At 40.7% G+C, this 26,689-nt stretch overlaps 6 protein-coding genes across 9 annotated transcripts; 1 reads left to right on the top strand and 5 right to left on the bottom strand.

The window, feature by feature from the left end:
- Positions 1-2,203: 2,203 nt before the first annotated feature.
- On the bottom strand, positions 2,204-3,845 carry LOC122029768 (basic leucine zipper 61-like). The gene is made up of 4 exons (XM_042588895.1): positions 3,137-3,845; positions 2,954-3,044; positions 2,757-2,883; positions 2,204-2,650 (listed from the first exon to the last, which is right to left on the bottom strand). Exons 1-4 carry the CDS (start codon positions 3,598-3,600, stop codon positions 2,508-2,510), a joined length of 825 nt encoding a protein of 274 aa, XP_042444829.1. The 5' UTR covers positions 3,601-3,845; the 3' UTR covers positions 2,204-2,507.
- A 1,327-nt stretch (positions 3,846-5,172) lies between these two features.
- On the bottom strand, positions 5,173-6,078 carry LOC122029851 (RING-H2 finger protein ATL40-like). Its single transcript, XM_042588995.1, has one exon. The coding sequence runs from the start codon at positions 5,956-5,958 to the stop codon at positions 5,224-5,226; it is 735 nt and encodes a 244-aa protein (XP_042444929.1). The 5' UTR covers positions 5,959-6,078; the 3' UTR covers positions 5,173-5,223.
- Positions 6,079-10,943: 4,865 nt separating this feature from the next.
- Positions 10,944-11,622, bottom strand: LOC122030527. Its single transcript, XM_042589742.1, has one exon. It carries the CDS (start codon positions 11,532-11,534, stop codon positions 11,022-11,024), a length of 513 nt encoding a protein of 170 aa, XP_042445676.1. The 5' UTR covers positions 11,535-11,622; the 3' UTR covers positions 10,944-11,021.
- Positions 11,623-13,292: 1,670 nt separating this feature from the next.
- Positions 13,293-14,044, top strand: LOC122028719 (abscisic acid receptor PYL12-like). The gene has a single exon (XM_042587583.1). It carries the CDS (start codon positions 13,320-13,322, stop codon positions 13,896-13,898), a length of 579 nt encoding a protein of 192 aa, XP_042443517.1. The 5' UTR covers positions 13,293-13,319; the 3' UTR covers positions 13,899-14,044.
- Positions 14,045-14,830: 786 nt separating this feature from the next.
- On the bottom strand, positions 14,831-18,872 carry LOC122028717 (rab3 GTPase-activating protein non-catalytic subunit). Its single transcript, XM_042587579.1, has 8 exons — positions 18,408-18,872; positions 18,161-18,301; positions 17,796-17,987; positions 17,613-17,674; positions 17,371-17,528; positions 15,561-15,709; positions 15,322-15,465; positions 14,831-15,130 (listed from the first exon to the last, which is right to left on the bottom strand). The coding sequence occupies exons 1-8, from the start codon at positions 18,870-18,872 to the stop codon at positions 14,951-14,953; spliced, it is 1,491 nt and encodes a 496-aa protein (XP_042443513.1). The 3' UTR covers positions 14,831-14,950.
- LOC122028718 (CBL-interacting protein kinase 19-like) lies at positions 14,831-23,427 on the bottom strand. 4 transcript variants are annotated; one of them, XR_006124926.1, is made up of 10 exons: positions 21,798-23,427; positions 20,600-20,696; positions 18,408-20,294; positions 18,161-18,301; positions 17,796-17,987; positions 17,613-17,694; positions 17,371-17,528; positions 15,561-15,709; positions 15,322-15,465; positions 14,831-15,130 (listed from the first exon to the last, which is right to left on the bottom strand). XR_006124926.1 is itself a non-coding variant. In XM_042587582.1 (2 exons), the coding sequence occupies exon 1, from the start codon at positions 23,271-23,273 to the stop codon at positions 21,804-21,806; it is 1,470 nt and encodes a 489-aa protein (XP_042443516.1). In that variant the 5' UTR covers positions 23,274-23,427; the 3' UTR covers positions 20,335-20,696; positions 21,798-21,803. The 4 variants fall into 4 exon arrangements, 2 of the variants coding, with proteins under 2 accessions (XP_042443516.1, XP_042443515.1); XR_006124925.1 differs by having other exon boundaries at positions 21,790-23,426; XM_042587582.1 differs by lacking the exons at positions 14,831-15,130; positions 15,322-15,465; positions 15,561-15,709; ... (3 more) ...; positions 18,161-18,301; positions 18,408-20,294 and having other exon boundaries at positions 20,335-20,696.
- Between the last annotated feature and the right edge of the window lie 3,262 nt (positions 23,428-26,689).

Below are 26,689 nucleotides of genomic sequence, written 5' to 3'. Positions count from 1 at the left end.
ATCTCGACATCATGCCGTTAACTAATAATACGATGCATAAAAATGAGGTCCGATGAGATTAGATAGTTAAAATTTAAAAGGATGTGATGGTCAGAAGTCATGAAAACGTGACAGTTAGAAGTCAAGGGGGTGTGACAGTCAAGAGCAGTCAGAAGTCAAGAGGATGTAGCAGTCAGCAGATAGAAGGGGAAAGAAGTAGTTAAGCCGCATAATTCCCGGTCAGGTATCGACAGATCAGGATCGTCTCAGATCTGAGACACAATATATAGTTTGGAGTAATGTCTGACCTTCCCTGACTGGTTTGGTTTCCTCAACCCTGGCCGCATAGCCATGCATGGTACTTTCAGTAAGACAACTCCTGGTCGACCTTTCGGTGATCCAAGCATGAAAGGTGGGACTCTCGCCACAACTCGTCTCCCTCGTCTAGACTCGAGTCAGGTGTTACACCTGAACGGTCATCCCGAGCAGCCCGTAGCCAAACTCGGACAAAACAAAAGGTACTAGGCGACAATGATGTTAGGGAATCGTACCTCCTGTCAGGGAATAATTGTCATATATCAAGGAATGTTCCAATAGTCTGTTATCATATGTAAATGGAACCTTCTTTCAACCAATGAGAGGACACCATGTGTCCTTCATCACCCGACAGGTTCCAACACCCAACATTCTCTGACAGCGGTCAGGCTCCAGAAGTACCCATTGTCATATAAAAAGGGAGGTCCTCTCCCTTAGCTAGGTACGTGCACATTCGCGCTCATCTTCTATAGTTCTTTTTTCCTTTTTACACTGTTCTTCTGGGAAAAAAATATCCGACTTGAGTATCGGAGGGTCTGTGCCGGAAATTTTTTCCCTAGTTTCTGGTCTCTAATGTTCCATGTGCTTGTCTGAGTGTGCGCATAACTTAAGTATTATCGGTCTTATCACCACTGTCCTTGAGTTCCATATGAGAGTTCATTTTTTCAGTGCACATACGTTGAGTATGTTCAAGTCATCTATCTATCAATACTGATACTATCTTAGTCGATCTTCGTCCGATTCAAATTTCAAACGGGATCAACTGATTTATTTATTAATTTAAAGATATTTTTTTAATCATCCTTACTATGTTTGTATCGGCATAAGTTTATTAGTTTAAAATTTAAAATTTATGTAAAATTGGAGGTAACTTTAAAAAGTCTTTTATGGGTCAGTTGATTAGCAATTAAAGTCGAACTTTTTATTTTTGATGGACTTGGAAACTAGTGGTAATTTAATTAAAAAATGTGGTTGATGTGACTTTAATAAATAAATAAATAAACTAATAAGAAATTAGTTGAGCATGACTTGTAAAAAAAATGGCAAGAGTTAGATAAAGCAAATTATTTCATGATTATAATTAATACGGTGATGGTGATAAAGAGGGTCCACTAAAAATGAGTTAAAGTAGGAAAGAGTAGTTATCTAGGAGGTTAAAATTAAGATAATCAAAAGTCTACGTCCATCGATTGAGTGAAGTTGAGGTTGATCGAAGGTGATCATTCGAACAATCATCCTTTAAAAACGTGCAACTGGGGTTAAGTCCGAACGACTATAAATCTCTCAATTCACCGTCCCTGCCGAATAAACGATGTGTTTGATCGAACAAAAGGCTCCAACAATCAGATAGTTGAGTGAAGGAAAACAACTCTATTTAGTACGATCGAGCTGAGACGTCCTTGCAGAACAGTGTTTGATAGGTCTACAGTGGGATCTCCTATATATTTAATCGTACCTTTTTGAAGTTTGTACTATTGATAACATAGCATATCTAGTAAGTAAATCATATTTTAAAAATTTTCAATCTATCACATCAGTGATTTATATGTTCACTTAAGGAAAAATATTAGGAATATTTTTACGTATGTTTTCCTAAAACGCCTTAGAAAATATACATATACTTTGAAATATATACATAAATACTATAATAATAATAATATAAAAGAAGATTTACATCCACAAATAAGGCATGCGAAATCTAAATCTTATTTTCAATTAAGGAGTCTCTATCAAATTAACTACAGGGTCATATTTCCAATCTATCATCTTTTTCTGTTTTTCATTTTTCAGACGGGACCAGTAATGAAAACAGAATGTAAAAAAAAACATATACATTGCATACTCGAGGAGAAAGGTAGGAAAATGAAAGACGAAGCAGAGTTTTCAAGAAAGCAAATTATTGTGCTTGTTTTTGACTCTGCTTTAGAATGAATCGACGTCGCTAGACACAAATCCAGTGACACCTCTCGTTAGAAGTTCTCATCATACAAATTACAAATTATTCCCCAAAGAAACTCTTAATTACTACTCTGCTCAAGCAGCACACGGTACAAATTTTCCCCCAACACAATGGAAATAAATACAGTTAAGCAAACAAATGCACAATTAAACAATCAATGCCTACATTACTCACTTGGAACAAAACAGAGAAGAAACTAAACCAACTAATACATCGCTTCCCTCGGCATGCACTTCTGCATTATATTCTTCTGTCAGCAGAGCAATTCTTTCTCTGGAGCAGCGACGGCGACGACAGGTTCGGAAGCTGCCGTTCTTTTATGATTTTTATCCAGATTTTGCTCCTCGTACACTTGCCTTAGTCGCTCAATCTCCTTCTTCAATGCTTCCTGGTGCGCTGCAGCCAGCATATACATATAAATATAAAAGAACACCTACATTAAGCTTAATTTAATACGATTAGGAGTTATGGATTTGATAATTAAATGTCAAGGAGCACAGACCGTCCTTGAAAATTCTGTCCTGCGCCAGCGCCGCAATCCGCTGCTTGAGATGGCTGTTGCCCATTGTCAGAATGGAGCGCTGGTGATCGAGGAACGCCACCCGAGGAGACAGCGCCGAAACTTCATTCTGCGAGATTTTACAATTAGATTCGCCGTCGAATCTTAATGAATTGTACAGATTTGCAAATTATACGTGCTTGTAACGAAGTCACGCTGCGCTCCAGCTCGGAAATGTACTGAAGCTTGCGCACTCGCGACCTCTGCGCCGACTGCCTGTTTGCTAAAATCCTGATCCATCGACCCATCGTACGTGAACTCATGAATTTCGTCGATCGATCGATCGATTGCGAATTAATTAAGATCAATCGGAATTCTGGTACCTCTTTACTCTCTTGGGGTCCACGGCCGGATGCTCAGATCCGGCGGTCTCGCTCTCCGTTTTGCATAGGCTCTGCGCCTCCTCGGTCCCCGCCGCCGGCGCGGCCGGCTTCTCCTCGTTGACGCTGTTGTGGTCCGACGGCGCAGTGCTGGAAGACGTTTGCGGCGCCGGGACCAGCTCGTCGGAGAACATGGACATCAGCTGGTCCTCGTCGACGAGGCGGTCGTCGAATCCTCCAGCCTCGTCGACGAGGAAGGCGACGGAGTCGTCGCTGGCGGAGCGGCGGCGGTGGCCGCGCCGCGCCGCGGAGAAGTCGAGGAACTCGTCGACGACCCAGGCGGGAGGCTGCTGCGCAGCCGCCAGCATTGCGGCCGAAGAAGGGTCGTGGCGAGGCAAGTGACTGGGCGCGGCGGCCGCGGTTGGCGATTTCGGCGGGAGCTGCGCGGCGGATCTCCGCACGTACATGCTGTTTCAGAAACGGCGGCGGCGGCGGCGGCGGCGGCGGAGGATAATTGACAACAGACACTTAACTCGTCGATTAGGTTTTTGTATTTGAAGCAATGCCAAGGGAGGAAGAATTGATGAGGGAGACAGCTAGCAACAGCTGTGAGGAAGTGGAGGGAGTCTGAGGAGAGGGGATCGACGGTGGCCGGTGAGCGACAGTTAAAATTTAAGCGCGACGCAGGCAGGAATCTGCCACCACGTGCCGCTGATGTGACCCAATTTGTTGCATTGCCTCATCATATATATCCACATATATCTCCCTTTCATTTTCATATTATTATTGATAATTAATTAATTAATTTTCCTAAGAATTTTAATCAAATTTACGATTGACGCGATGAACAGATTGATCGATGCGGAGTAGGGTGGGGATGAGCTGTTTCAAATAATACTCGCTTTCAATGCAATAAAATACAATAAAATAAAATAATAAAATAAAAAAGAATAGAATTCGCAAGTTGGGAAGGGAGATTAAAATGATGGGGGTGTGCATGTGCAGTGTTTGTTCGCGTGCTGTGCCCACACTCCTCCTCGCTTTGTCGATCACATGTACCGCCCCAATTTGTCTCCTTTCCTTTCATTTCCTTGCCTTTCCTTTATTCATTATATATCTTCCTTTTGCTTTTATTTATTTATTTAATTTTTCCTCCGATTAATATCTCTTTTGTCTGCTTTTATTTAATCTTGATGCATGGCCTTCTTGATTCGGCCGATGCAATTAAATTGGCTTCCGTCGCTGGAATTAGTAGATTGGGCGACATCCGTTTATTTGCCGATGGACGGCGGTTAAATGCCAACGTGGCACCGGGCTTGACCCGGCGTCCGCCGTGGCAAACCTCAGGTTCATGGCATGGTTCAATTTTGCTTCAGCTCATGTTAGACTTAAGTCAACATTATGTTAGACACGGTTCGACGTGAGCCGGACAATCTTCTTAATTGGCACATCCCATATCGAACACCTGCGAGCCCAAACTCCGGGCCTTTAACCTAACGAATGACTAGGCCTTGAATACGGGCCGAAATTCTATTCGTGGGCCCATTAATCTATCCCTGCGCTACTAATACGAACGAATTCCTAATTAACATGTCAGCCATGGAGATTAATAAACAGCAAACAATTTACTACTGTCACTTACAGCCTTAATCTCCGTTATATTTGTAAAAAATCAAGGAGCTTACTTTTTTTAAAAAAATATTTTATACGATTATTTTTTCTAAGAAAATATATAACACACTCTATTTTTTTTTTAAAAAAAAAGCTGTAACTCGTTGACATTGGATAGCAACCTAAAGCTACTAAAATAAAGTTAGATTTGACAATATTTGATGATGACGATCGAGTTGTCGTTTTGGATTCTCCAATCCATTCATTTTGTCATTGTCCCATTAAAACTAAATATGAAATTAAGAATTATTAAATCCAAAATAATTTTATGAATTATATCCGCATAAAAAACCACCCATTAATTATTTACCTAACGTGTCGTGCACAGCAATTGAGCAGCAGCAAATGAGGGGAAAATTTAATCATAATATACAAAATAATTATTTGACGAAATTTTATTGAGCAGTGCTACGGTTGAATCACAATCTGTCCAGATTAGACGGCAAATCTTCTGTTGATTCTTCCGGCGACCGCCGGCTCGACGACGACCGGCTCCGGCTCACCATCCTCTTCAGCGACGCGCTCAAAGCAAACCGCGACGACGCCGACCCGCCCTCCTTCGCTCCCGACGGCCCCGCCGCTGCCGCCGACAGCGAAGGTTCTCCGACTTCCACCACCTCGGCGTTGGCCGTAATCGGCTCCACCGTCGCGCGGCAAACCGGGCAGGTAACGTGCGATGCCAGCCACATGTCGACGCAGCCCACGTGGAACACGTGCTTGCACGCCGGAAGCCGCCGCACCATCTCCCCTTCCTCCACCGCGCTGAGGCACACCGCGCACTCTGCTCCGCCGCCCGCGGCCTCCTCCTCCACCTCCTCCCCGGGGGGCGTCTTCCGGTAGGGGAAGGACGGGAGTGCGGCGATGGCAGCGGGATCGAGCCCCGCGGCGTCCGGGTGCTGGTCGATGCCGGCGATGACTGCGTGGAAGCGGAACAGGTCGATGGCGGTGAGGCGGCGGCGGCTGCCGCCGCCACGGGGAATCTGGCGGCGGAGGACGTGGCGCACGTAGATGTGGAGGAAGACGAGGACGGCCAGGACGAGCGCCAGAGAGATGAAGCCGGTGGCGAGGATGCCGGTGCTCATGTTGTAGGAGTTGTTGCGGTCCTGGTCGGGCGGCCTCCTCCACTGGATTGGCGGCGGCATCGAATCGGACATGGCGGCGGTCGGAGATAGATAGATTCAGGGCGGAAAGAGGATATATAATCGAATCGCCGTCTGTAAATCTAGTGGGAATTGGGATCTCTTCAGAAATTTATCATTCAACATAAACGCAGAATCGTCAAGAATGTTGACTTAATCCCTTAGTTTTTTTTATTTATTAAGACATTAATTGAAAATTGAACAAAAGTAAAGGGCAAATTAAAAACCGGCATGTTGGATGTTCACACGATTAATCGAGACAATTGGGTCGGCACCGTCCCGAGTTCTGCTTGACTGACAGGCCAGGCCAGCCCAGCCCAGCCCAGCCCAGCCCATCGCAGCTAGGTTGCACCTGACACGATCAATTTTATATGGGAAAGTGGCTGAGTCCGATTGACGCCTCTAACTTCAAACTTAACTCGACCAAATTTAAACATCTAAATTAATAATAATAATAATTATTATTGGAGGTGGATCAATCAGTCACTTTGACAAGGAGAATGATGCGTCTAAAAGGTGGTTCACTCACTTTTTGCTCTGTTCACTGTTGAAACAGATGCTTGCCTGCCGGGGATGGACACTGGATACGACACATGCCTGGCAACTTAATCAGGAGGGCACTAAAGGTGAAAAAGACTATTGGAACAGTACCGGTTTCCATCATGGATGATATTTTCAGAATTGTGTGGCCACTTAATTCACAATTTTCCAAACTTTCCGTGGACTCCGGCAACGAAAAAACATAGCTAAAACGAAACTGAAGCAGCTTATTCGTGTAATTCGACGTGTATAAGATTTAGAAGATCCCTCCTTTTAATTAAACAATATTCGATAACTAACTAGCTCAGGCCCTCATTCCACACATACCTCCAACTTCCATTACAAAGCACTTTGATAAACTAATCTTAATCTTAAAATGAACACAACTACGTTTTCCACTTCAGGCAAACTAAACCAGTAAAATTGGTCAATTTAATGATTAAATACACCTAGAGACAAAAAAGTATACACACGATACCTAAGAAACCAATCTCTCTACTTTTTAATTTGGCCGCTTCCTCGTAATATAATCCTGTCTGTGAAAAAAAAATTGAATGCGCATCCACCTGAGCACTGTAGATCCGAATGCACCTTAAATTAGTTCATAAACGATCGAGGTTGCCCTAAATCGACAGAATCTATCACTATCAGGAGATCGAGTGCATCGACCCCATTCGACCAATTATTATATGTTAACTCTGACACATTAAATATAAATTAGTTGAATGAAGGGATTCTCTCAGAATACAAACGATGCGCGACTAGCTAGCTACATATATGATCTCTCTACTACTCTATAAATACAAACCTACCTAGTTGCCAGGCCTTACTGAATTATGATGAGAGCGGTGGTGGTGTCCTCCTTGCTCATACTCGTATTTGCTGCAGCAGCATTCATGGCAGTGGCGATCACAGGTGCTGCTGCAGGAGCTGCAGGAAGTAGCCCACGAGTTTGGAAGTCAGAGCAAAAGCTAATTCTACAGTCACAGTCACGCTCACGCCCACATAAACAGAGCTCCGAAGTTTACGAACCTCGAGGGTTCGGCAAGAGAGCAGTGCCAGGAGGGCCAGATCCTCAGCACCACTTCTAGCTAGCTTTTTCCTTGCACTATCGATTCATCGCTTAAAACTAAATCCAGTCGCATCACGCTTTATATGCATGGAGGAATTGTGATTTATACATGTGCTTTAAGAATTATATACTACTTCCTGCCGCATGCGTTCAAATAAATAAAGAATTTAATGATTAATAGCTAGCTAATGGTGCATAACACATAAAATTGGTAATCTTGCAAGACGCTTGATTTTCAAGCGGTTTGTTCCGATTAGGGCGTAAAAGCCGAGCCAAATTTAAGATTATTAATTCAACCTGAGCTAAACCTAAAATAAACAAAGTCATTAAAATGATTGTTCAAATTAGCTTAGTTTGTTTAGATGTTAATTGAGCTCTCAATTCAAGTTTGTTTGATTGCTTCAAATTTTTACATTTTAAACTTATTGAATTAGTTATTGAGTTTGATAATAAAAATATTTTTGCTCATTTTGAACATTTCTTTATTTATTTAGCGAGTTGATAAAAGTTTTATTCACGAATATGGTTCACGATATATCTATTCAAATTTATTCGTTTAGTTAAAAGAGTTATTCAAGGTTGTTCATTTAATTGATCTTGTATATATTGAATAAACATTAACAATTTCTTATTAAGTCGAACACTAAATTTATTCAAAAACTTTTAATTCATTTACATCCCTAATTTCAGTCAAATACCATGGATGATCAAGTCATTAATCAATGAACAAGCTGACATGTGAGTTCTTCAGAGATCATAGGTAAAAAGGATGAAGGAACTCAAGCTACACTCTAAAAGAGGGTTAGAATGATGCTAGGGATGGATCCTGACAGACCACTCCAAGTTTAGGATTTAAGTTAGAGTTTGCGTGAGATAGTATGATGAAGGAAGAAGACGGAGAAGAAGTATATAACTTGGTAGAGTCCAAGAATGGGGAAGAAATTCATGAGTGCTTATATAGTTGTCATAAGAGCATTTTCATGCTACAAAGATAGTATGCCCCTCCATCATCCTTGTATGTGTCGGTGAGGGGATAAATCAGATTGTCATTAGTTGTCTCTCTGGCTCTCCATTCATTAAATGTCATGTATTTAAAGGAGCACATCTAGGAAATCAGATTTGACAATTTCATAATTGCATCTTCGAACCATTCATCCTATGATGTGTCATAAAATATTTGCAATCATTGTCCACCTTTTATTTTGGGAAAAGCTGTCTTTTCTAGGCCCCGCATAGAGGAGGTCTGATCTAAGGACGGATGAAGAAATGATGTTGATGTTGAGTGATCTTAAGAGTAGATGATGTCAGTGAGGCCTAAATTGGGATGATGTCAACGATTGAGTTAAGATTGAGATGTGGGAACATCGAGATCAGGAACTGAGCCAGGAGGGAATATTTGCGACTGAGATCGAGACATAAATGATATTAAAATCCGAGACACAAAGGATGTCAACGATCTAGGTCGAGTCCTGGATGATGCATGTGCCAAGATCGAATACTGAGTTGGAGGTGACTAAGGCCAAACATAGGTGATATTGGGATCCAATCATGGCAGATGTCAGCGATCTAGGCTGAGACATGGATGATGTCAGGATCTGAGATCGAGCCGGAGGAGATATCAACGACTAAGATAAAGATATAGGTGATACGTGATCCAAAACGTGGAGTACGTCGGCAACCTAAGGGCATAGATGATACCTTTGAGATGAGTGTATTAAGTAAGTTTAATTAGACCTGAATCACTTTAGGTTGAGTTTGACCTTATCAAATTTATTTCATATTAATTTTGATTGACAGTTCAATATGATTTCTAGCCACCAGCTGGAACAGTTGAGGACGGTAGAATTCTGCAACATCACGGTATACTTCATGCTAGAATCCCATGTCGTCATATCGAGTGATTGATTTCCATGTGCATTTCGAAAGGACCAATTATATTTAGTTGACCATTACAGCGAGATTGTCAAACTGTTGCATTTGATGATTGATTGCTAAGAGATTCTGTTTCCATAACTTTCAATAGGGCATTGATGTGTCGGAATCGAGTCCTCTTAAGTAATAAATAAAATTATAATATTTATATAATATTATCTCAGATATTGTGTTCGTGTCCTCTTAATACTAAAGTGAAATTGTGCTTCCTTAAAATATCTCTTCAGGATTTCTGAGGTATGGAACCGTCATGAGTAGATTCAGTCACTATAAAAAATTATCCTATTTTAGTTTTGTCGAAATTATTTATCCCAAGTTATAAGCATGGAGACATGTGTTGTCTTCAAAAAATCCATTAGGGTTTTTTTTTTTTTTTTTTTTTTTGATATGGGACCGTTTCGATGGCGGGACCGATTTAAGGATTTTTTGATATGAGGTCGTTTTGACAGTGGAACCGATCACTATAAAAATTTAATTTGGATATTTTTTTTTTGTCTCCGGAGCTATGGTGCCGCAGTAGAACATCAGATTATCACTTAGTAGAACCCCAACTATGATATATTTATAAGAATTTTTCTTCTAAATGAGAGATGCAACTAAGATTTTGGATTTCTGGGTTGGTCGTCACTTGCGCTTCTCGATTTATCCTGATGATCAATGGAAAATTTTTATAGCATCAGACTGATCACTCTAAGATAGTCAATGAGATTAACTGAAATTATTATTATTATTATTATTATTATTATTATTATTAGTTATAGTAGAGGGCATCGAACAAGTTTGATGAGCAATATTTTCTTGTTTTTTTACACTGATTTAAATCAAGGTGGCACACTGATTTAAATAAAATGAGAATGAAACATCGATCGAGCCCATTTATAAATATGAGCCTGATTACGAGCCCATGAATATGCCTGCTCTGCATTTAAAATTTTGACCAAAATTTTAACAAAAAAAAAAATGGTGAAAGTCGATAAGATTGGTTTTTATCGAGAGAGGGATCTCTCTTTTCAAATGGAACACTACTTTATTAATTCAATCAAGAATACATGGATTGAAGGTCTGAAGACATAGATTTAATCAGATTCTAAGAACAGTAATTCTTTTAATTAGACAATGATGATGAGAGGCTGCCCAGTGAGAGCTCCCCTCCACTAATTGTGTGTCTGTGTTAGCTTGCAAAGGGATTTCCCATGTGAGCCACCACCTTTCTCTATCTCTCTAATTATATCTACCAATCGCTTCCCTCTATTATTTATTAAAACATCATTTCTTTTCTATATTCCATTGTTAATTCTAATTTTATAAAACATGCATTTAATCTCTTGTAAATAATTATGTTTCTCATCATCTATCTAATCCTGATTCCTGTGCAATATAACGCAAGCGAGGAAATGATTTGAGATTATCATGGGAAGTTTGAAAACCAAATTAACAGGATAATTAAATACTCGAATTTAAAATAAAATAGGATCCATGGATAATTAACGAACTAATAATCGATTTTTAATGCTCAGAGATCACTAGTGATATTTCAGGAGACCTCGGAGATGCTCTCCAAGTGCGGCCGCCACACCGCCGCCCTTCCCCGGCGCCGCCCTTCCGGCGCCGCCCTCTCCGACATGATCTCCGATAAGTACCTCTCGTTCACCAGCAGCAGCCTCGCCTTCTCGCCTTCCCCATTCACGTCGCCGCCGAGGGCCGCTTCCTTCTTCTTCCTCCGCCGCCTCCTGGTTCCGGTCCCGCCGGCCTTCTTCGCCGCCGGCGGCGGCGGCGGCGGCGGCGGCGGCGGCGCGGGAACCAAGAAATAGATTTTGCCCCTGTGCAGGTCGGCGGTGGGCGGCAGCGTGACGGCGGCGTTGGGAGAAGCAGAGGAGGCGGAGGCGAGCATGCGGAGGACGTGATTCGGATGGGCCCGCATCACGTCGGCGGCGGTGGCGGCGCCGACGATCTGGTCGACCCGACCGTCGGCGTGGACGACGCGGACGACGTCGAGGGCGCCACAGGGGAGGATGCAGGAGATGCAGCAACGGATCGTTTCCTTCATACTTCTCTTCTTCTTCTTCGATTATATTTGATTTTCCTTCCTTGAAAGGAAAGGAGCAAAGGAAAACAAGGGAAGGGAATTATTAAGCGAGTGGGAGAATGAATGAAAGTATAAAGATCGCTGGATTAGAATTATAAATTGTCAAATAATTAAGACAGTGAGATAAATAAACATGCATGCTTCTCGGAAACATGGCATCATCATCATATTCATACCTTTCTTTTGCTGATGGTGGATCAGTGGAAGGATGATGTGACTAGCTAGGATCATATAATTTTCTCAATCTATCCAATGACCCTATCTTTTCCTTTTAGTTATATGTAGATTCGCTAGTTCAAAAGAGATGGGTCTCTCAAGAGAATAGTAATTGAAAGTATATCACTGTTTCAAGTGAGCCAATCCAATAAGTACAGACACGTCAATTTTATAAACTGTACAAGTACAACAGTGCTTGGAATTCTCCCAAAACACATGTCAAGTGATGCAAGCAACTTTAGTCGAATTGTGACCGTGCCTTGGCCGAAATTTTGTCTTAGGGCTTCAGGTACCCGTCGTCCTCCCTTCTCTAACTCCTTAATAAAGTTTCACGGAAATCAAGTAGCACAATGCTTAACTTTTTAATTACTGTGTAGGGTTCGTTAATTGTGATCCGGCCATGTGATGCGAATGTGGTCGATGCTAATCCAATCGAACAGAGGCAATAGGAGTTGCCCGATGAGAACCATACAACCAAATGATATCGACTTTTCATCATCCATGTGTTATGTTTGGTATATGCCCGCCTTCATTTGATGCCTTTATATCTTACATTAATTTGTTTTAATGGTTTGGTTTCTTTTAGTTGTCCATTTCTCTCATAAATTTAAGCATTCAGGAGAAAATTTAAAAATTAAAAAAATAAAATAAAATAAAGAACAAAGCAAAGCAAAATCATTACAAACGGCCAAATTGAAACTTCACGCTATTTTTATTAATTTATTTTAATTATTTATAATGTTTTTTATTAAAAAAATTGATAATGAAATGGTTCATAATTTTTATTTATAAGAATTAATCCGATCATAAATAAATTATTATAAAATCAAACCATAAACTTATTTATAAATATTTAATTTATTCATGATTCGACCTTCTGTGTGTCGACACCTTAACGACACCCACTCCCGGAGTCCTACTCACCCTTCCGAAACGTGGCGGGCGAGGCGATCTATATCTCGCTGGGAGCGCTCCCACGTCACGTGCTGCGCGCGGGGCCTTTTGCGGGGAAAGGCTCCCCAGTCCCCACCTAACGAGCGCGTTGGCTTGCGATGGACAATGCGGGCGCCACGTCATCCGTTCGCTGAACCTAGCCAGCCGCATCCCCCGCCGTTTCGGTTACTGACACTCGATCTTTTGTCCCCCTCCCATTCATTCCACCATTTCGTAACGCATGCCTTCGTTCCCAACTGACAACGAGCCTAACTAAACCGTGAGCTAGCGATCGAACCCACCCACCGGATGCTGATTGCTGACTGCTGATGCATCCGGCCGCCACATCGACGACCAATGGCAATCGGAGATAAGCCTGGTTGGGGACGGAGCTGGAGCAGCTAGCGGATTCCGGTCCTGTACTTTAATGAATAAGAAATGGAGTAAGAAAATAGGGAAAAGGGGGTGCGGTTCCGAGGGAGGGTGGCCCACGGACACGCCTTGTCTTGTCGCCATGCGCGGCCTAAAGGCTGACGGTTTATAAATTAGATGGGCCAGGCGAAGTGGGAATGGAACGATAAGGATCGAATCGATGCCATGCCTCTGTTGCCGAGCCCGGTGGCGGCGAGCCCTGCGACGCAGGAGGTGGTGCGGCGGTACCACTGCCGGCGGACGGCGCCGGGGCAGTGTAGCTCCGTGAACGTGCAGTACGCGGCGGCGCCGGTGCCGGTGGTGTGGTCGCTGGTGCGCCGCTTCGATCGGCCGCAGGACTACAAGCAGTTCCTGCGCGACTGCGACCTGCGCGCGGGCGACGGCGGCGTCGGCAGCGTCCGGGAGGTCACCGTCGTGTCCGGGCTCCCCGCGGAGACCAGCACGGAGCGGCTGGACGCTCTGGACGAGGAGCGGCACCTGATGAGCTTCACGGTGCTCGGCGGGGACCATCGCCTGGCCAACTACCGGTCCACCATCACGCTGCACGGACGGGGAGAGGGCACCGTGGTGGTGGAGTCCTACGTGGTGGACGTGCCGCAGGGGAACACCGGGGAGGAGACCTGCTTCTTCGCCGACACCATCGTGCGATGCAACCTCAAGGCCCTCGCCAGCATCGCCGAGGAGATGAACCGAGGAGCCGCCTCCTCATCCAGAGCCGACGGCTTGAGACGCCTCTTCTCTTGATTAACCAAGTACAAGTAGTCTTTTATGCATGTGTTTAGTATATATGTAAATATTCGTAGCCGGAGCGGACGATCGAGAAACACATCGCCTCAGTGTTGATATTATAATTATAGCTCGCTAGCTAAAGGTTTTAGTGATTCTGTCAGTGCTAGCTCTATATATGTAAATGGAGAAATGGATCGTATGCATATATAAAATAGCGTATAGACTATAGAAGCAGGGTGACACAAAATGAAAACATAGCTATCTGTGTTGTGAGATGCCACATTCATGATCAGTTTGAATTGCATAGGTGAGATGAAATAACAAAATGAAAAAGAATTACAATTTGAATTTCGTTAATTTTAATTTAATATAGAAAATTCCAATATATTATATTATTATTATGCCGAGAACCCAGATCAAAACCTAACCGTCGTACGAGGTAAATTTTCGAATTTATTCAATTCAATTTATCGATCCAAAACAGATTCACCAATTAATATCGTTAAAAAACTGGTATCACAATTATAACAGACTACTTTTTATCGTAAAAAATATGTTAATAATCAAAAGATATAAAAATTACAACACTCCAGAATATTTGATGATGTTAATATATTAAAAAAAAATAAAAGAAAGTAAATGATACGAAGAAAATGGATTTTTTTTCACCCTTAACTATCATCTCATTTGACATAATGGTGTTACTTTTGTAAAGATTAAACAATTTATCAAAATCTCAACGTCACAAATCTACTAATTCCTTGGGTGCCATAAATAGGAGTTTTTCTCAAATAATTGCTTGCGTGCCATAATTCTACTAATTACGAATTAGGAAGGACCAAGTTAATGCATAGCTCGCACTTGTAATAACAAACAGAAGATAATAATAATAATAATAATAATAATAATAATAATAATAATTTAAGAAGCTTTAGGAACATTACCCAGACAAAAAGTATTATTTGAATAAGGTTGAATTTGTGCTTGAAATATACAAAATGCACAACAAATACCAGTAAATGGAGATTAAAAAAGTGCTCAGAACTGTATCGAGTCTCTTACCAATATCAAGAAAGTGATCGGTTTAGAACAGATATTTGTCCAGAATCTCCGTTGAGTACAAAAACTTCCAAGGGAATATATGGCGATTGGGACGAGGATCCAGACCTAATGGATGGCTGAAGAATTTTGCTTCCTTTAGGGCAAGGGACTGTTAGAAGGCGAGGCCCAGTTCGCATCTTCCAAATCTGCGAAATCAGATTCATCTTACATGATAACCAGATCTTTTTCCACTATTGCAAAGTACAAACAAGTAGTAAGGATGAAATGAAAAATAGATGCAAAGGAGGCTTTTGAACAACTGGTTTTGAATTGCTTATGACACCTCGTTCATTGTTCGTGTATTAACATTCACAAGAATATGAAGACCAAAACTTACCTCAATTATCCCTTTGCGAGGTGCATGAATTGCTAAACACAAACAATAGTCGCCTTTTGTATATTCATAATTACTGGAACTCGATGATGCTCTATCTTTGCTTACTAGCGTCTCAACAAAAAGACAGCAAGCATCGCGATATCCCTGAAAGCAGAAATTTCATACATATCATTTCTAACTGAAAGGGGTATAGGATAGTCTAAACAATTCTGTTATATTCAACCAATGAAAATGGAAACCTTCCACAGTCGCACAACTACAAGTGCCTGAGTATCTAGTAACAGAATTCTTCCTAGAGAATCTGTTATTGCAGCCAAGGTACCACTTGGAGACAATGTGAGTTTCTCTCCCTTCCTTCGTGTATCTTTAAGACAAGTTAAAGGAGATGCTGCAGCAACGCAAATATAGAATGAGTCAAGGGCACGTTTTCATACAGAAGATGATGGACCATTTCATATAGGGAGACTTCATTCCTTAACAAGCTAAGTAATGAATGAGACAAAAAAGTACCATGAAAACGGAACTCCAGAAAAAAACCAATTACGATTTTGGTGGAAAGTATATGGTTTCAAAAATATATCACAACTGAGAACTGTAGGCCTGAGTTTCTGTATGTCTTCATTGGGTATTTTCTAATCTTACTGAAAGCTTACAAATATAAGTTCCTGTTTTCTATATATTAAGATCTTATATAGTTGATCAATATGGTTAACCACTCTTTTGTTATCTATCAACGCTAGAAGATAGCTAATTTTGTGGATTGAAACAAGATCTTGCGGAATCAACCATGTCAGCTTCTAAAAAGCTAACTAAGAAGCTATTCCACAATATCATCGATCTCAGACAACTAGCATGGTCCTTCCCCCATCACGAAACACATTTCTGGGTTGGCCATATTATAATTGTTTTATCAAGGTAGAGCCATGAGCAAACTGCAAAGTATGCCCAAGCTTGATGATAGATGTGGAGATTCTAACTTCTAAGTCCCTCAGAACCTAACTCTCAGACTCCTTTCAAGGACAACTATAATCCTACCATCACTTTATTCACATGGTTAATTCAGAAATAACAGCTTTTTTTCCCCAGATTTTTAGTCCTGGTTAATAATGTGTTGTTAAACTGACTGTTTGAGAAATAGCAGATTGGAAAACTCTGCAACTATACAGACTGGTAGGATTAAAGAAAATGATTTTCACATAACCATTAGGTCTCATTCCATAGTGAAAACATCTCCAGTATCGCTAGGATTATGGTGGTGTCAAAATACTAATTAGTGTGTATGTGATTTTGCAAGTTGTAGTTAATTTATAAAGATCCAACACTACTAGTTTGCTCATCCTTCTACAGATTGCTAGTTGAGCATAGATCTGCATGTGATTTAAAGTAAACCACTGCCTCAATTAACTTTATTTAGTACTTCTCAGTTCTCAGTAAAGAAATTATAATTTTTAAGCCTTTTCAACACATCTATAAGTCAAAACCATGAAGCCAAAAAAAAAACAAAAAAAAAACTGGGTATCACTGAGTATTAACAAAAAAAAACAACCAAGTTTGAGATCGATAATGGGGCCTGCTCTCATTGTTTGGTCAAAGGTAAAAACTCCTGAGCTTCCTTTTCCAGTAGTTGATTTAAGGTCCTTCCATCAAGAGTCAAAAAGAAAAATAAATGTACCAACTTCATCCGCCTCCACAATGGTAATACACAAGCATAGTTACCTATGGAAAGTGAAACCAACTCTGAGCCACACAAAAGAACTAATAGGCCAACATTTCAATCCAATAACACTGATTTAGTTTCCCATTCCGCCACACATATAGGTTAATTGTGCCAGTTCAAAATGGCCTAATGGGAACCATCATCGACATAAAAATAAGCATTTTGTCACATGGTTTATGCAGTGATTCTCTTATCATGCCTGTGGTCACACAGCAACTCCTCATATATATAACCAAATAACGACGTTTAGCAATATAACAGTTTAGCTTGGACATATGTACGAGACTTGTGAGTTCACTTGGAGAATGAAACAAGAATAACTAACTATTAACCTTTAGCAAATGACTGAGGTGTTGGGCGGGACTTCCTTGTTGCATTAGACTCATTTCGCCATATCAATTTTGAAAATGATGCAATGGTTGAGAATGTAACAGGGACAACCTTCGAGAGGATTGTTCCAACTAAAGATCTACTCCTATCCTCTGAAAGCCTGTAATAGCAACATACAAGCAATTACCCAAAAAAACTATTGAAATATCCTAATCCACCCTAAGCAAAATTAAGTTGAGCATACCTATATGCAGAAATCACAGAATCATTCCCAATGGTAATCGCACAATAGAAACGCTGACTTGACTGCCCAGTAATAAAGACAGCTGAATTCAATATCGGAATCAACTCAGGCAACTTCCAGCACAGTTCACATAATATGGTGGGAAACCTTTATTGAAAAATGCTAGAAAGGATGATGCTTCACCTGGAGCTCCAAGAGTGGCGGTGGCATTATGCTTGTGATAGCTGCATCAACACAACTTCCAAACTTGCCAACATTCCAAACCTGAAAAGGTATCCTCCCATATGAAGTTTCATCATCCTCTGACTCCAATTTATTAAGGCTATTCTCCCACATTCCTGTTTCGGACTTTTGAAACCATCTATGAAGTAAACTCTGCAAAGTGAAAGTTGAATTGTAGATATATGGGGAAAAAAACCTCTGAGAAATCGTTTTATCAAAATGAACTCAACTGAAGGTGCAAAAATCATAATGACATAATTAAAATGATCAGTCAACAGAGGAAGCTTGTACTTTAGTTCGAAGTTAGGATAAGATAGAATTTCTACCTGTATATCCGAACCATCAAAGCGGGCAACCACGCCAGGCAATACCACACAAAGTTCCTCAGAAATGGAGCCTTCCCCAATTCCATCTGCTTTTGCAGTTTGGCGAAATCTAAGCCTCAATATATGCCCAGTATGAACAAGCTACGAGACAAAAAAAATGTCATGGACAAATCAGAAGGCAAACAAATAACCAAATCAATCCTGAATAAGATCGAGGAGATAAAGGTTAAAATGGAACTCCGTTGACCTGCTTGTGGATCAGATCGCCTCCAACAGAGAAGATGAGGAGGAGTCCGGCAGAGGTGCCGAGTGCCAGAGCGAGGACGTCACCGAAGGGAAGCCACTCGAGGGCGGTAATACGGCCTTCGTATGGAGACAACACCGGGTGAATCTTGATTGGGTCTCGGACAGCGGAGGAGGAGAATCGATGATCGTGGTCCCAACCAAGGACTAGGGCAATCGGGCGAGTGGCGGAGGCAAGAGCGAGGGAGTGGTGGTGGAGAGCGGCGAGGAGGGAGGGATCATCGAGCCACCCCTCTCTCTCGCCTGCGCCGACTTCCGACAGCTCGTCGCAGGCGATGCACCCGATCTCCATCAGATGTGATCGCCTCGCCATTGCTTTTCTTCGATTTCGCTTGCAAGAAAGAATACAACTAATTAAATTCTCCTCGCGTATAAAAAAAACATGCGTTTGGGCTTCTAAAAGGATCATGGGCCGCCTCCCACATTTCCAACCTTAAAGAAAATTAATGAAAAATAAATATTTAATAAAAAACATAGTTTTTAATTTAAAAAAATATATAAACATAAAAAAATTCCGTATTTAACTTTTCAAACATATATATGTGTGTATATTCAAAAGAACAGATTTCTTCATTTGATTTTTCTTAAAAGAATTTTAAAATTCGAGCTTTGCCTAACTAATTCTCAAAATAGATACTTATGAAATAAATTCATAACACCACTTGCTACGAGAAGAAGTTGAGCAAAAAACCAAAGTTAAATATAACCATTTAACTTCCATGTCAAGAAAACGACATCAAACAGATGGAAAAGAGTCATCTTCATCAGTAGTCACGGCAAGACGCAGTTGAAGGATAATACAGAGAGTTTCTCCTCGACCCGACAACAAGATAATGACAAGAAGAGCAAAAGCTAAATTGACTAGCAGCTACAGCCTCAAGGCAACCTACGGCAGAATAAATTTTTAAGAAACGGTTGTTATTCACAGACAAATTTTGTACCAAAACTGGTAATAAGTTAGATAGCAAATGCCTGCAAGGCTGAGAATGTTAACAGTAGGCCACGGTGACAATGCCATCTAGGATCTTGTCTACCATCGGGAGTCCATTCAAGCACCAGCGTTCCAAGTTCATCATCATTATCAATGATCATCTTCATGGTACCATGTGTGTGCCAACCACGCAGGGTCAGTTATATGAATCTCATCACCTCTATGCAGGACCATATTACTAGTAAAACAACAGATGGGCGAGACCTTTACAACGATACTGGTCTGGTCTGTAGCTGTAAAACTCTTGCAAAATATATTCACACAAATCATATAACAAAGCAGATATACATGACTCTGGGCACTACTACATACTAGGTCTAAACAAACAAACACACAAAAAAACATACAGACCTACATCATAATATACATGAATCATGCAAGTATTCAGGAAATCCTATTGGATGAGGACTGTTTGATTATAGAGAAAAGGTTAACTCGATGGCTATTTGCTCCTTCACGAGCAATGAGAATGAAGAAAATTGCAAACAATCTCTAGCAATCTAAACATAATGCAGCATATGCTTTGACAGGGGAGTCCTACCTCTTTGTTGGCTTCATGATTCAAGCAGATTCATCAAGTTAATCATGCTTATTCCAATTCGAGCCAAATGCAAAAATTGAAAGATAAAAGATTGCACAATAAAGAGTACCATCCTCAACTATTGTATTGTAGATGTTGATAAATTGAGAGGTAGGGATTTGAATATCATTGTTTTGACTTTTGAAGAACAATTAGCAATATCTACACAAGCTTTGCACGCCAAGTAACAATCAGTGATGTCGGTGGCGCTCCAGTTTCATTTTGGCATAACAAACAGTAATGCTTTCAGATCAAGAATCCTACAGAACAAATAAAAAAAAAGAAAAAGAGAGAACAAGACATTAAACACAATCAGAATAAAACATTGTAATCTGAAACAATAATGTTGTTTTTTGCTAAGATGAGATAGCAACATTGTTATCCTTTATATCCATTCCCAGTTAGAATTTGCATTAATAAACATGACACTGACATGGCAACTGCCTCTCAAGCACAAGATTTGGAATCCAAAAGGCTAAATAAGGATTTCCACATTTTTTTAGTTCACGAGTTCATTATTCAATAAGCATGTCGTGATAAAGAAAGAAGATAAATTAGAACCCACCTCTCCTATCATCTCAGCTTGTACTCTTCTATCAAAAAGCCTACCAACATTACAGAAGATGTTCCGATGTGCTCAGCCATCAAAAAAACATAGAAACCTGGTTGCACAATTGTTTGTTAGATAAAATAACAGAAATAATGACTTAAACCAGGTAAATAGAAAAATCTACGAATTACCAATATTACAGAACATATATATCCCTGATGTGCTCAGTCATTGTAAAACATCATAACCTGGTTTCCTATTGCATTTTTAAATTTTTTTTATAAGATAGCGGACATGATAAAAGATTAACCAGGTGCTTATTGCACTTGTAATGCAATGAGAGTGGAAATGGTAAAGATGCAATTTTGATTTATTTATTTTTTCCAAATATCTGCTCTAGCTCTAATGAAGCCAATCTACTTTTTCCGATCTCTATCTTTCTAACACTTCACATCAAGCATTTTGAAAGCTTTTCAATCTGGTTTTGCAATGAGCACTACCAACCAACTAAATTTGGAATGCAAAATATCTAAACCAAAGTAAGTTCCCTTCAAATTGATACTTGCAACAAAGAGAAAGGACAATACTTTTTACAAAGTTAATTCATGATCAGGACCCAATAATCCACCATGCCCACAAGAGTAAATTGAGACCTTCATGAGAAATTCTAATTCAGAATTAGCTAAAACAAATGTGTACATGTATCAAATGAAATAGAATACTAAGTTTTTAAAGGCTGCTGTTGAAGACTATTGTTCAAAATGCTTAATTCATTGAAGGATAATTGCGCGCGAACACACACAGATAGACATATACATATGTAATTTAGCACAAAAAAATCATCATAAAATCTAAAACTTTCATATATGACACTTAGTATATGCTCCTTAGAATATAACATAGATAATTTGCTCCTTCAAATCAGAGTGTAGAGATTGATAAGAACCGAGAGCATCATACAGCAAATTGCTAGCCACGATAATAGTTGAACTAAAAAATCATGGAAGGACCAAGAGCATCATATAACAAATCAGTGACCCTGAATTCTATTGAACTATTAATCATGGATGAATACATAACTGCCAAAATTGAAAACAGAGAATTTTTTCGATGTTTTAACCAATGCATCAACCATCATGAAGGTGGTGTGCTCAAAATATAAAAATAAAAAGGAAAGGCAAAAAAAAAAAAAATCGAGATCTTACTGCACTACATTTGCCTATCCAGTGCTGGTACTGGCTTTTGCGACGGGTGGTGACTCATAGACTAGATCTTTCAAGCCAGTCTTCAGCTCATTGATGCAGAATTCTTCGTACTCCTTTCCATCCCCAGCTTTCTTTTTCACTTCAACCACCACCATTGAAGGGGTTAGCTCATATATCTCCACACCAATCGTCAACGGGCCCTTCTCCCCCTCCCTTGTTCCTTCCAAGAAGATTCTGCAATCCTTCATCCTTACCTTAAAGTTTGCAGCTTTCGCAATCTCCTCTAGCTTGGATATAATAGTGGACGTAGGCTCCTTGGAAAGAAACCTGGTCATATCCCCAGTTTCTTCAAACAGTCCGGAGAGGTCAAACCCCTTGGAGAACGATATGATATCGAAGGCTGTAAGGCTCGGCGGCCTCGGCAACCCTAGCGGCTCACGAAGATCGTCCGAGAAAGTAGCTGGACAGGAAGCAACTGAGCAGTCCGACTCAGACCCCGATTCGTATGGCTCATCCGCCCGACTAGGTTCATCAACATTCCGCAATTGGTCATCTTCTGGTTCAGTTATGCTATGCAGCTCATTGTCTTCAATATAGAATCGAATGTGGCGGAACCCTTTCTTGAACCAGGGATTCTCCATTATCTCGGGGATGGTGATCCGAGTTTGGGGATTAACATCGAGAAGACGGTGTAGGAGGTCGATGAGTTCCTGCGAGAACCATCGGGGACACCTGAATACGCCCTTATAGATCTTGCGATACATGGCCACGACGCTTCGGTCGTAAAAGGGTAGATGGCCGGCCATGAGCACGAAGAGAATGACGCCGCAAGACCAAATGTCAACTTTGGCGCCGTCATAGCCTCGCTGGGAGAGGACCTCGGGAGCGACGTATGCCGGGGTTCCGCAGAAGGTGTGGAAAAGGCCGTCGCTTCGAATCTGGCTGGCGACTGCGGAAAGCCCAAAGTCGGAGACCTTTAGGTCACCTTTCTCGTCCAAAAGGAGGTTCTCTGGCTTTAGATCGCGGTGGTAGACACCGCGGGAGTGGCAAAAGGCCACGGCGGAGATGAGCTGCTGGAAGTAGCGCCGGGCGGTGTCCTCAAGGAGGCGGCCCTTGGAGACCCGGGAGAAGAGCTCGCCGCCGCGGACGTACTCCATGACGAAGTAAATCTTAGTCTTCGTAGCCATGACCTCGAACAGCTCGACGATGTAGGGGTGGCGCACGCGGCGGAGGATGGAGATCTCACGCTTGATGTGAGGCACGAGGCCTCCCTTGAGGATGGCTTCCTTGTCGAGGGCTTTGATGGCGACGAGCTCGTCGGTCCGCACGTTGCGGGCGACATAGACCTTGGCAAAGGTGCCGGCGCCGAGGAGCTTCCCGACTTCGAATCGCCCGAGAAGGAGCCCTTTGCCTCTTCCGCCGCCGCCTTTCTTGGCCTTCGCATCCTGCTCGGCCGCCGCCTTCGTTGCGGCCAGCTCCGCCATTGGGGATTGGAGGGATTCCAATTACGCTTCTTTCCAATTCTCGGCCTCCAAGAATTAAATTTGGGGGCGCCCAATCGCTCGCTCGCTGTTCCAAATCGCGATCGTCTATGGAAACAAAATAAATTAAGATTTGGGCGTCGGTGGGCGATGTGACGGCGAAGCTGTTGCCTTATTACGGCTCCTCTCTCTTCTTCTACTTTCCAACCGTGGTTGCCCTGTCAGTATTTTTATTTTTTAAAATAAAATCACTTTTTAATCACATCATTCGCTTTTAAAATAAGATCAAATAAAATAAAAATAAAGGATAGCGTTTTGCGAATCCTAATGCATCAAGGATTGATCCCGTCCCTAGAAACGTAGCCCGTTTGTCATCCCTGCGTGCTTGCGTGGCACCTAACAGTCGACAAGCAGCCCGCCCGTTTGTCATCCCGGCGTGCATTGCGGCGCTGACGTGGGTCTCACAATTGCTTTCCAACCTTAGGCGGGGTGTTTGTGGCAGGTAGATTTAAAACTATTTGTAATTAATTAATTAATTTAAAGAAACACATATTTAATTAATTTGTAAATAATTTCCTAATACTCTCTCTTCCGTAGTGACGATCCTAAAAAATATATCGAAGGACGTTTCCGTTTTGTAAGGATGTGATATCTACCGGTCAAAGAAGAGTTTCCGTTCCGTTTTCTTCGGACGGAACCCGCCAGGATAATCACCCAAATTGTTCCGGCTGTTTGACCGAATAATCAACGATTCGTGTCCGGCTTATTCCACGCGTGACTCACGTAAGTAGTATTAGGCTTTTAGGGTCTCGTAATTTGATTTTGTCAAAGTCAAAGCTGGGAGTTAAGCATTTCTATCCGCCAGCTATTCGATTTCGAGGTGGCAAAACATGTGATCGAAAGGCTTAATTTCGAAGAAAGTTGTGATCAATAGCATGATGTCAATGGGCCCTACCATGGCCATGACCAGCCACACTAGCTCAATTATATCATATCAAACCGATAATTAACCAAAGGATAAATGAAGAAGAGATCTGAATGTATCAAAAGGCATACTCTACTTTGATGTTTATCAAAGAATGTATTTTTAAAAAATATTTCATATTTTACCCTCTTGACAATTTAATTTTTTTATTTTTTTCTTTTCTCCATTATTTTTCTCTCTATCTCTTTTTTGCAGAACATATGAATAATATTAGTTAATCTTTTAATAACATTTTAATATATTTGAAGAAACAAAAATAAATAATGAATAGCATATTTGAACTTCTTTCAATTTTAGAAATCCACCGGAACTAAAATGAGTATAATCGGAGCTCTCTAGGTCGATCAGTGGGTTTCGGTCAAAACCCACTGATGGACCTAGAGAGCTCCGATTATATCCATTTCAGTTTCTATGGATTTCTGAAATTACAAGGAGTTCATAGACGTTAACATGTAAAATCAAAGAATCGACAAAAAAGCCCACGTTGGGCCTGATATGGAATCATATCAGGCCCAACGTGGACCTGATATCATTCCATATCAGGCCCAACATGGGTTATTTTTTATGATGCTTTGGTTTTATGTATAAACATTTATAAAAAGCCGAAATAAATAATGAACACCATATTTAAACTCCTTGCAATATCAAAAATCCAGAGGAACTGAAATGGATGTAATCGGAGCTCTCTAGGTCCAACGTGGGCCTGATATGATTCCATATCAGACCCAACGTAGGTTTTTTTGACGATTCTTTGATTTTGCATGTTAACGTCCATGAAAAGTCAAAATAAATAATGGACACCATATTTGAACTCCTTGCAATTTCAAAAATCCATAGAAACTGAAATTGATGTAATCGGAGCTCTCTAGGTCCATCAGTGGATTTTGACCGAAACCCACTGATCGACCTAGAGAGCTCCGATTACACTCTTTTTAGTTCTGGTGGATTTCTGAAATTACAAGGAGTTCAAATATGTTATTCATTGTTTATTTTTGTTTCTTCAAATGTATTAAAAGATTAACTAATATTATTCATATGTTCTGTAAAAAAGAGATGAGAGAGAAAAGAGAGAAAAATAGTGGAGAAAAGAAAAAGATAAAAAAATCAAATTGTCAGGAGGATAAAATAGGAAATGCTTTTAAAAACATACGTTCTTTGATAAATATTAAAGTAGAGTGCATCTTTTGATATATTTAGATCTTTATATGCGCCCTTTAGTAAATTACCATATCCAAACTATTGTATTCGGTGATGTGATGGCTGAAATAGGCACACTTTGGCCACGAAAACTCGGGTGCCTGCCATGCAATTGTAAATGGCATCACGAGCATACAAAACAATATTTTAGTTAAAAATAATGTGAGGGGCCATTCGGAAATATAATTTAGGTCCTCCTCCATCTAACTCTAGCTCTAATCCAACAAGCTCATGGAGAGCTGGATTCTCTTTTGGTGGGTTGTAAACTGCTGTGTAAAGGATATATAAACAATAGTTCTGTCTCGCCACCACGTACACTACATATCTGACTTTCAAACTTCTAAACAGGGTTAGGTTTATCAACTTCTTAGAGCTTTCTTCTGGACTGGCAGTTATAGGGGAATTGGCCTGCAATGCATTGTCGTTCCACTCTGGCAACACCCCTTGTAACAACATTAGAAAAATACCGGGAGACAACTATATTGGGGCATTGGATTCTCCAGTTCACAAACCTTTTTAGTTACCTTCACATGCAAAAGGTTGAGCGACTTCAACGGAACTGACAAAAGAATGAAACTCTTGCTGCATGAGATCCCTGGTGACAGAGATGGAAAGTTAATTTGTTAGCATGAAGTGCAATGGTTGGCTGAAATTAGACATAAAGAAATGCAGGTTCTTGCTTTGATTATAATTAATACACTCTTTAGATATTGTAGGGATAATTATTTGATAAAAATAAATATTTATTATTTATTATTTATTATTTATTTTTTAATATGTATAAGATTAATAAAAAAGTTTGACGAATTAATAAGTATATTAATCTGAAAATAATTTTTGATCAGATAGATATCTAAATCAACACAGAATATAACTAGGTCGAGAAAGACAGAGAAATGGATATCTAAGTTATACTTAGGGTATTTTGAGTTTAAATATACACTGAACATGATCCATTTGAGAGTAGATCACGTATTAAGCATCATTGGTCGTTCCTCTTATGAACGAGTGTAATTGATCTTTTGATTTGAGACGTTCATTTATTCTATGCATGGAGTTATGTGTTTTGACACCATTAAAAGCAGTCTTTAATTGAATTATGAATAATACGACTATTGAATGTATGACAAAACGTAGAAAGAATAGTGTTGAGTTATTATAGGATTCATCACTCTCTTAGATTAGGAGTTAACATCTTGGCCGCTTGATAGAGCTATTAGTGACCCGAAATTCATGA

Source organism: Zingiber officinale, chromosome 10B (genome assembly GCF_018446385.1).
Source record: "Zingiber officinale cultivar Zhangliang chromosome 10B, Zo_v1.1, whole genome shotgun sequence".
In the NCBI taxonomy this organism is placed as follows: Eukaryota; Viridiplantae; Streptophyta; class Magnoliopsida; order Zingiberales; family Zingiberaceae; genus Zingiber; species Zingiber officinale.
The sequence above is the reverse complement of the archived record's forward strand: the minus strand, read 5'-3'. Positions and strand labels throughout refer to the sequence as shown.